At 31.7% G+C, this 10,679-nt stretch overlaps 1 protein-coding gene across 1 annotated transcript; it reads right to left on the reverse strand.

Annotated features, from left to right (window-relative positions):
• Positions 1-670: 670 nt before the first annotated feature.
• Positions 671-9,304, reverse strand: LOC145750420 (sodium- and chloride-dependent creatine transporter 1-like). The gene is made up of 14 exons (XM_082566459.1): positions 9,039-9,304; positions 8,652-8,949; positions 6,948-7,079; positions 6,580-6,756; positions 6,039-6,159; positions 5,412-5,544; positions 4,954-5,088; positions 4,519-4,622; positions 4,017-4,254; positions 3,503-3,634; positions 2,995-3,097; positions 2,278-2,378; positions 1,992-2,165; positions 671-1,632 (listed from the first exon to the last, which is right to left on the reverse strand). Exons 2-14 carry the CDS (start codon positions 8,947-8,949, stop codon positions 1,399-1,401), a joined length of 2,082 nt encoding a protein of 693 aa, XP_082422585.1. The 5' UTR covers positions 9,039-9,304; the 3' UTR covers positions 671-1,398.
• Between the last annotated feature and the right edge of the window lie 1,375 nt (positions 9,305-10,679).

Consider the following 10,679-nt stretch of genomic DNA (forward strand, 5'->3'; position numbering starts at 1 on the left):
AAGTACAATTGAACTAACAAAGAGTAATTATGACAAGGTTTTTGCGAAGCGCCAGATGGTAAACTTAGCTGTATGTTAAAGAGTGTAAATCGTAAAACAGATAAGCGTTATCACTTTCTACTTTCAGCTGTTTAGATTATTTTGAGATTTTGATGTTTTTGGTGCAAATGAAGTTTAGTTAATTGGGGTAATGTTAAATTATATTTGATAAGCTGTCAAAATAATAAAACTTGCTATTTTTAATTTTTATATAAGTATATTGTTTTTTTTTAAAAAAAGCGTCGTTTTTTGTTATTTTTATAATTTTTTTTGCTATTAGTTTAAATAGATAATTTAAAATATTCGTACAAAATGTTTAAGTTTATATAACGTAAGCATAATTCGTTTTAGTCTAAAAAACATTGCAATAACTGCTTATTTATGTATTGATTAATCTTTGCTTGGACCAGTCTTTCAGTCTTCTTTTGACGGTTTTAGTTTTTATATGCTCTTGATATTCTAATATATTTGACTTGATAACTTTGTCTTTTTAATAACCTAACTGTAAATATATATTTTCAATCAATGCTGTATTATATGATAAAGTTTAAATAATTTATTTTGTACAGGAGGCATTTCAAATAAAAATATTAAAAAAAACACCAGTGATAAAATAAATATGAGGTTTTGTTGTAATGTTCTTTATATAAATAGTTATAAAAAACAACGTAGATATGAACACAATTTGCTTTAATACTAAAAAAATATCGTCTTGAATATATTTATCTAAAAAAACAATAATTTATTAAGATAATACAAAGTTTTGAATAATTATCAAAAATATATATTTACAAAAAAAGCATTTTTTTAAATAGTAATAAGCATGTCTAGAAGATAAAGTAAACTAGTTCATGTAGAAGTTTTATAAATATTTATAAGCAAATATTGTAACATGATAATATACAGCATGGCTTAAAAAATGAAGGAAAATTATGCCAACAAAAATTGTATTTCAAGGTGCCGGTTTTTTTCTCTTATTTAATATACACTTTAAAACAGTATGGAACACTGGGTTGGGTAAATGTATTCTAAATTTAAAATTTTAACACTTTCTGTGGTGTTTAAATATTGTAAAAAATGCAAAAAAAATTGTTGTTTCAACACTTCTACAAAGGCAAAAAAGATCTAAATGAATATTTTTACAAGCATTTTCTATGATAAAATTAAATTTTTTTAGCAAAATACATTTTCCCAAAAAAGAAAGCGAATAAATAGAATAAATTAAAGAAATTGTTTATTAAATCGATCTAGCAATGTTATATGAAAAGCCAAGCATGACATTGTCTTTTTTTTAAAGCGCAAGTTCATTTGTTTTCACAAATTTCAAAATTTTGTTTTCTCCAAAATTTTAAATTCTTTTCACACCTCGACGCTACTGTATGAAGGAGGTGGCAACGGCTCTTCCGGAGTCCCTGGCATCCCGGAGGACACAGTCGATGGTTGGTAGGAGAGCGATTTATCATCCTCCAAAGTGCAACATTCAAAAGAGTCCCCAAAGATGTCTCGGATCTTGCTCCGAGGCCGGAGGTTGTCGTTGTTAAGAAGATGTTTGTGATGAGGTTGAAATTGTGGTTGGCAAGCATTTAAAATCCTCTAAAAATATTAGAAAAATATTTAAGAAATTAGCTGAAGTTCAATATTTTAAAAGCCTTACAATCACAGATATAACATTTTAAGATTCTGGAAAAGTTAGTCTTAGGTTAGAGGTTGCAATTTTACATTTTCTTTACAAAATATAAGAGTTACAAATTTTACAACAAAAGCAATGGCTTTAATAACTTAGATTTACAGAACTTTGATTAATTAAAACAAGTAGTTTTTAGTTTAAGAAAATAGAGTTTAAAATATTAAAACAGTAATATTGACTAATATATTTAACAGAACAACCGCTTTATATTTAATCTTTAGCAAAATGTAAAGTTATAATAAAAATTTTAGCAACATTTTCTTACATCTAATATAGTGTCACCAGGTGTAACAGCCACTTTATAAATAGCGTACAAGGGAATGCAAAGCATAGAAGCAAGTGCCAGCATCCAACCAAAGGCTTGGCCCCACCACGGGTAAATATAGGTTCTGTTGTATGTAAGTGGTTTGTAGCTGATCAGCGTAGAAAGAAATATTGTCTAAAACATAAGATAAAGCAATTTTCAGCATATTATTCGGTAGTTTTAGCATATGGTTATTCTTTAGGATTATGTGACTTAGGCTAAGATTTTACTAAATAAAAGTTCATACCAGTGCAGAAAGTGGTGTAAAAAATAGCCAGCAATATTTCATCATTGGCGATGGTCGGTACTTGATCATATCTTCAATGTTGTGGTAATATCGTGAAACTCCTGTGAATATAACATAACACTTCAACAATAATCACATAAAATGTAAAGCATTGGCGTTAGATAATATCTTATGTTAAGTATAGTGCAGTTGTAAAGCTTTAAATTTAAAAAGGTGTTTAAGATGGTCACAATAATGTGAAAACTTTAGGTAATATAAGTGTATAACTGGCAGCGTGGTGTAGTGGTTAAGAACATTTGCTACACCGCATGGGGTCGTGGGTTCAATACCGACTGCTCTCATGCTGTAGCGCCTTTGAGTAAGGCGCTATAAACGGTATGAACTCCTGCTAAGCCAGCACTTAATCAGCAGCATAATTATCGGGCAATTAAAATCTAAATAATATCCCAAACTGCTAAAGGCAACTCGAGACTGGGTCGAAGTAACTAATGTTACTCTATGTTCAGGTCGCGCATTCGAACTTCCCACATCGAGGATAAAGATATATACATAAAAAAACCATAGTCGCAACATTAAGCTAAGGTAATAGCAATAACATCTTAGACTGTTAGAACATACTTTCTTAATTAAAATTATGTTTATAGGTCAAGCTATTATAGTTGACAGCTGCCAATGCATGAAAGTGGTTAAGTTGTTTTACATTTCCTAACTGCTTACCATAAACCCATGCTACTGCAAAGCATTCCCACATCGACATCCAAAGTAAAGTCATACCACTGGCAGAGTAGTAGTCGAAAATTTGAAATACATACATACCACCCTTTAAAAATCGAAAAAGTTATTAAATATTTAAAAAAAAAAAAAAAATAAGTTAATGTTATTGCTTTAAAAAAGATAATTGGGTTATTTTTATTGGAAATTAATTGTTTTTGTTTCTGTAAAGGCTGCGTTTGGTAACTACTTCACTTTAAGTGTATAAATATGTAACAACTAATACTTGTTTTTGGTTTTTGCTATTTGCTTAGGCCTAGCTTTTATTGTTTAGGCCTATTGCTTTTATAGTTATAAAGAATTAGTTATTTTTTGTTTCTGTAAAAAGCTGGGTTTGGTGACTGTTTCAAGTGTAAATATATAATAAGAAAGGCATGGTTTTGGGTTTTGTCATTTGTTTTATTAAAATTATTTCAATTTATTGCTGGTATAAAGTAAAGGAATATATTTATACCTGTGTTATCATGGACAGTCCAATAAGGTAGCATACGATGCAAGTTACCCCGGCAAACTTTGCTCTTCTTTGCCGCAAATAGCCCGGGAATCTGTCGATGATTGCCGTAAGAAAACCTTCTACCCCTACAAACTATAAAAATACAAAAATTGAATTTAAAAAAAGCAAAATGTGCTTGTTTGATTTATTATAGAAAATGTTGTACAAATCAATTTGGTATAGCCTATATCTTTAACCTCGATGTGGAAAAGTCGAATGCGCGACCTAAAGGGTAACATTAGTTACTCCGACCCAGTTTCGAGTTTCGTACAGCATGTGAGCCTTACTCAGGGGCGCTACAGCATAAAAGCAGCTAGGATTAAACCCCTTATATGGTGTAGAAAGTGTTCTTACCACTACACCACGTTGCCTATTGTCGTAAGCTATAGTGTTTATTTTGGTTTTTAGTTTAATTGTTTTTTAGTTTGCTTTTTTACCTCTTTTACCCCTTTTTACAACCTCTCTTATTACGTACCTGACTATCTAGTCCTAGTAACAAAATCATAAAAAAGAACAAGCAAGACCAGAGGGGCGACAACGGCATTAATGTCACTCCTTTAGGGTAAGCAATAAAAGCGAGCCCGGGCCCTGATTCCGCCACTTTGTCGATCGGAACATTTTGTTCATGGGCCATGAAACCAAGAAATGTGAAAATGACGAATCCAGCAAAAAAACTTGTGCCAGAATTGACGGTCGCCAGAATAAAAACGTCTCTAAGAATAAAGTTACTTGATTTATGAAATTGAATAAAGTTATAACAGATGCGAATCTTTATAAAAGTATTGAAAAGCCTCTTAAAATGTTTTCAAAAAGCCGTTTTCAGTCTAAAACTTTATAATACCCACTTTATTTAGTTTTAAAATCATAATTTAGTTTAACAGATTTACTATATTTAAGATTGTTTGGTATCTTACATTATAAGGTAACTTGAGACCAAATATTATAGGTTATAGTAAACAAATATTGGATAATCTTACTTGTAACAGTCGTTGTTATAAAGATTATAACTTCCCAGTGCTGATAAAGCTCCAAGTCCGATCGCATACGAGAAAAATACCTGAGTACCTGCGTCGATCCAAACCTAAGTAAATATTAAGTGTTACTATTAAGTTACATAACAAAAGTAAAATTGTACTGAAAATAAAAACTTGGAAAATCGATATAAAAACGCACTTTAATCTGTCTTACTATATAGATAAGTGGACAATCTATAAGTGTGTCTAATTATTAGGCCTACAAAATAAAAAAAATGCCATTTTGGGATGCGGTGGTAAATTATCGCAGAAAAATATTAGACCATATTACAACAATTACAATGACGATTTTAGAGCGGACAACCGACCAGTTTTATAGAACGCATTGTAGTAAAAATGTCCCATATAATTCGATATCAAAAAAATGTTTTTGTAAACCTGAGGTTCTTGTAACTTCGTCCAGTTCGGGTAAACATAAAACTGAATCCCCTCAATAGCGCCCTCCAGCGTTACCCCCTTGATCAGAAGGCAGATTAAAACCAAGTACGGAAAAATGGCCGTAAAATAAACAATCTAAAAAAAAACATAAAAGTCTCATGATTTGGTACCTAAAAAAATATGGAAAGCACGTATTGTAAATAAAAGTTTAACTAATATATTGGTTTAAGCCATTGTTATATATTAACAGAATGTTTACAGATATTATAAGGTTCTTGGTAAATGGGTTAACTTTACAATATAGTTTGTCACTTCTTTATCAAAATCTGTCAATTTTAAGTAAAGTTGACACTTATTTGTATCTGTATATGTAAATGTGTCAACACACCAACGAGTACATTATTTGTATAAAAGGCTATTAAACATATGTTTTATAAATACAGTAGATTTGTTTTTACCTTTCCGCTTGTTCGTACACCTTTGTATATGCAGATATAACATATCACCCAAGCTAGTAATAAACATAACGATAGTTCCCAACGTATTGACCCAGCTTTAGTTATATCGTCAGTAATCTGTAGAACTTCGCGCCTGTAAAATTTAAGATGTTTTTACATTGTAAAATCGCGGGGGGTATACATTGTTCGTGTAGTGTGGTTAATTTAACTGCTGTTTGAACAAATGTTAACCGATGTTTTTTTACATTATTAAAGTTCGCAAAATATTTATTTTGTATATATCTTTATCCTCAATGTAAAAAGGCCGAGTGCGCTACCTAAACATAGAGTAACAACAGTTACCCTGACCCAGTCTCGAGTTGCCTGAGGCAGTTTGGGATATTATAAATTGTAATTTCCCGATAATTTAACTGTTGATTAGGTGCTGGCTCAGCAGAAGTGCATACCGTTCATAGCGCCTTACACAAGGGTATTACAGCATGAGATCACTTCATGTGGTGTAGGAAGTGTTCTGACCACAATTTTTGCAAGACATCAAATAACATGTTAACTAGATATTAAATTTAAATACCTTACATTTCAAAACTTAAAGTCCGAAAAAACAAATTAAAAAACATTCACACTTACTCCCAGAACTCTATAACCGGTGACGACAGACTGGATAGATTCAGAGTAACAGTTTGGTTTGTCAATTCAGAGAATCTAGTTATGGTCATTCCAGATGTGTCGTTACTCGTGTTTTGGAATTCTAAACATAACCACAAACATAAAAATAACTTGTTAAAATATTGACTGCTACAATATAGCACAAGTTGTAAAAAAAAGATTTTCGGAAATCTAAACCAAGATTGTAAACATATAACACGCAGTGTTATTTGTTTTTATGTTACTTGTGCAAAACAACTTCATCTTGTTTGTGCATTTTGAAAGTGCTGATTAAAGTTTGTTTTTGCGCCGGCAGTTGTAGTTGAAAAATATTATTCGGTTAACGATCTATTGACTAGTGGGTAGTTAGAAATGCCCTATATTTAAAAGGTCTTCTCACATCAAAAATAAATGTGTCACTCTCACTTTCAATATGTAAACAAACCGCAAAAAAACGTTGTGGAACAACAAGCGTTGTAAACGAAATGTGTACATCTAATATTTTCAAAAAGTTTATACTTACTTGCAAGAACTGATGTAAAATTGGACGTACAACCAACTGTATTCCAGTCGTTACCGCATGTAGCCCATGGTAGAACGGCTGTAAACGATCGAAATAAATAATACAAGGCCCATGTTAGCACCATGATGTAGTAACAGTTGCAGAAGAAAACTATTACTGTAGAAGCGAAGCCTATTCCTATATAAATAAAATACATTTACTTTGTTTACATAATACAACTATATTAGGTTTGTGCTTTATGCTTTTGCTACTGCTAGAGCTTTATACCACTAGGATACCCAATGTCAACCAATGTTAAGGCTATGATGTAAAATTTTTTCATGTTGATGTTAAAGAGTGTAAATAACTTGTGAAAATATGATGCCTACCTTTCATTATGGGACAAATGTTCCATATCCCAATACCCCCCTGCTTCATAAACTGCCCAAGCGAAATCTCCAAGAAAAATAACGGAATTCCACTGCAAACGATAAATAACACATATGGTACAAGAAAGGCACCTGAGAAAAAACAAAAGAATTAAGGAAAACTAGGCCTCGACTATCTGTACAAAATTTTTTTTAAGTAAATATTCAGTTAAAAGACGATTAACTTCGAGTTTCTAACTCTAGCGTTTGTATGACTTGTTTTTTAATTCTTGTTACTCTATTTGTATGTTTTATAAATGTTTTTAAAGGGTCGTTATTACAATAAAAAAAGAAAATCACTTTAAAACAGCAGTTGGCAAAAACGGCTTTGTAATTTAACAACACTGTTGTTGACCAGGTATTGTAACCTACAAAATGACTTACAAAATATTTGTGCCTCACCTAAATTTTACTACATTTTTATAAAGCAAAGGCAAATCTTTAATGCTGTTTGAAGATGTGTTTTCAGCAGGCATAAATGACCATAAAAATTTATAATGTTAGTATATTGACCCCTAAATGTATATTGATCTCTCAAATTCTACGGCAAACGGGTAGTGAAAACTTACATATCGTGGCAGGGTAGCGCTTCAAATATTTATACTATGGGGGCGTAAATATTCTATTGACAGTTGTACGTGGTTAAAGTTAGGTATAGGTTTGCGCTATCAGGTTTACAAATTCATCCGGAATATGTTATTGTAATTGTATTGATTACAAGTGATCACGAGTTTCTGTTGTAAACAGCGCATCTGTTCTATTGTTATATAGTAATTTAAGATGCGATTGGATAACTATTTAAAACTTATTCCTTAGTTGATAGTACCTTGGCTATTTTGTGACAACATTTCGACCTATATAAAAAAAATTGACATTTCGAAATTCTAAAAAATTGTGTTCTACGAAATTAAATAATGTTCTTTAAAATTGGTTTAAATTTTTGTCTTAATAAATTAGACATAAACAACAACAAAAATGCGACCTTATTTTGTCGGCATTACATTATTGCTTCCATGTATTGCGCAATTAAAACAACCCTTGACTTTACATAGCCCACAAAGGTGACTTCGCTTAATAAGTGCTACTATGTAACGTGCAAATATTAGACTAAGGTAAACCACGTAATTAAAATACACACTCAAGTTATTATCACCACATTTTTCCAACTGAATACGTGACCAATTTCACGCGTGTTATATCCTAACAGGTACGCTTACCCAAAGGGTAAAACACAAAGGTTGTTTCAAGGGTGAACTATATATAGTAGTGATGTAAGAAATAGTAACGTAACGTGCCGGTGGTTTAAGTTTCCGATTAGCGTTAGCTTAAATGTCAAGGGAATAGCGGTACAAGCCGGCTTTTAACTTAATTTGCACGGTAAAGTTTGAATGTATACACTTAATAACATGATTGGAATGGTATTGCTAACAATTTTTGTGTATTTTATGCTTTGTTTGCCCTTGTAGAATGCCCTTACTTTAACTGTGGGCGTTTTTAGCTACGCCCACCAAATTCAAAGCAGTACAAACAATTTGGTGGTGATATTTACTCCTGTAAATCCTATGTTAAATATGTTGTTAGATTTACAATTCTATTTGCATGTAGAAGATGATTATAACACAATATCACCTAGCTGAGGTTTTGACCAAAAAAATACAAACTTACCTCCTCCATTCTTGTAGCACAGATAAGGAAATCTCCAAACGTTACCGAGACCGACTGCAAACCCAACACACGATAGCATGAAGTCCAACTTTCGATCCCAGGTATCCCGTTTGTAAGTCAACTCCGGGACGTCGGACCTGATCATTGCTTCTTCTTCTACGTTGCCACTGGAAACGACCGGGACTACGTCATCGGAAAGCACCAGAATGTCGTTTTCTTTAGGCCATGCACCCTGCTGTTCGGTTACGTCAGAAAATGTTTGAGCTTTTTCGTTGTCGTATGGAGGTAGCTCTGCCATCTAAAGAAAATTAAGATTATCAAAACACCGTGACGTCATAAAGTTAGGGGATTATGACGTCATTTTAATTTTAAGGGGGGAATGCTTGCCTTTATTAAGAGAATACGTTTGTTTTTTAATTTCGTTTCTTGGCCTTAACTTGGAAAATTTTCGGTTTCTCGGATAAAGAAATTTACAGTGGTGTGGTGTGCAATATTTAATGACAAATGACGTGATTTAAAAGCAGGTTATAAAGCACTTGAATGTGTAAAGAATGAAAAATCTCATGTCGTCGAACTTCTACAGACTCAAAACCATTTCTGTCTTCACAAAAAATCGAAATTTAGCAATTCGTTTAACTTTATTTCTCTATTTGAAAGGCCTGAAAAACACGAAGGTTATATTAAGGTTTGGTACATGGTATTGTATCCCAGACTTCTCTAGTTTTAAACACTATTGTCCTGAAGAACCTAACAAAAGAAAACGTAACCACTAAGAGCCGGCGTATGCGAATTACGTCGTTTTATACAAAGGCAATACAACTAAGTTTACTAAGCTTATAAGAAGTTTAAATCCATTTAGTTTAAGTTTCTTACTATATCGTTTCGGTATTGATTTTTTAACTGTATTGATTTTAATTAAAACTTGATAAATTGACTATCCACTATACATACTTTAAGGTTCGGATACTGTTGTAGCTATGAAAAACTAAATTTACTTGAAAAATAAAATATGGTTCGAAATCGTTTGATATTTTTAACATAAACATAAAGTTTTGGGCAGACTAAACAAAAGGGCTTCCGCCCCTTTCCACCTTATGCCTTATTGGAATTGAACAAAAATTCCACAATTATTAAAGTATAATAAACTAAACAAAATTTATATATATATATATTATTTATACAAGCAGAATTATATGGTACATTCCATATTGTTGCTTGAAACTAACTATAACAAACGCACTCTTTCCGCCTTGGTAGTCTTATCTTGACCAGTTATTCTACTCATTCAGCGTAGAATTGCATTTTAAAGTCTAGGCTGGCTTAACAGTTTATGTTTTTATTAAACTTGTATTCTTGTTTAGTAGGTACGAATTCGCGGTTATATATTTATATTAGCGCTTATGATTATTTTACTACAACTAAGATCTAAGATTTAGCACGCAGCTGTTTTTTTAATAAATAGAATAACATGCGCGCTTTCTTCTTATAAGCTGTGTTTACCTTTTTCTTTTTGTGTTACAAGGTTTTGAAGGTTGTTTCTAACAGAACTTTGCTCATGTATTGCACATGTTGTACTTTAAAAAGTGGTTAATTTACTCCACTATTTGATACCGCGAATTAGGAATGTATTTATTTTTAAAGTTACGCTCTGGCTGTACTTTTATATTTAACAATATTCCAAGATGGCATAGCACATATAATTTTAATAAAATTTTATACAAACCATTGCAGATTTTTGCAACTATCGAAAATTACTTATCACTAGATTCTGTTGGTTTTATTATAAGGTAATTGCAGGCCAATATACTTTTAAAATGTTACCTTTTAATTGTATCAGGTTGATTAGCTTGTAATTTTTATCAACCCGGCTTTATCTTGTTTATATTTAATAATAACTAAACAACAAACATTGTTAAAATATTTTGTAATAATAAATACCAATGACGAAATAATTACGCGTTTATTAATTTGCTTATAAGAATATTTGTGACGTTATTTTGGTGACGCGTCATAGATAATATATTTGAG

Source organism: Corella eumyota, chromosome 4, assembly GCF_963082875.1.
Source record: "Corella eumyota chromosome 4, kaCorEumy4.1, whole genome shotgun sequence".
NCBI classification, from domain to species: Eukaryota; Metazoa; Chordata; class Ascidiacea; order Phlebobranchia; family Corellidae; genus Corella; species Corella eumyota.

Bases quoted from the DNA above. Each gene is read 5' to 3' on its own strand.
- LOC145750420 (XM_082566459.1), bottom strand. From the start codon at position 8,949: ATGGCAGAGCTACCTCCATACGACAACGAAAAAGCTCAAACATTTTCT. The intron at 3,098-3,502 runs GTATAAATATAT...CGATTTTTAAAG, and splicing joins GACTGTCCATGATAACACAG to GGTGGTATGTATGTATTTCA. The intron at 1,633-1,991 runs GTAAGAAAATGT...TAATATTTTTAG, and splicing joins CTGGTGACACTATATTAGAT to AGGATTTTAAATGCTTGCCA.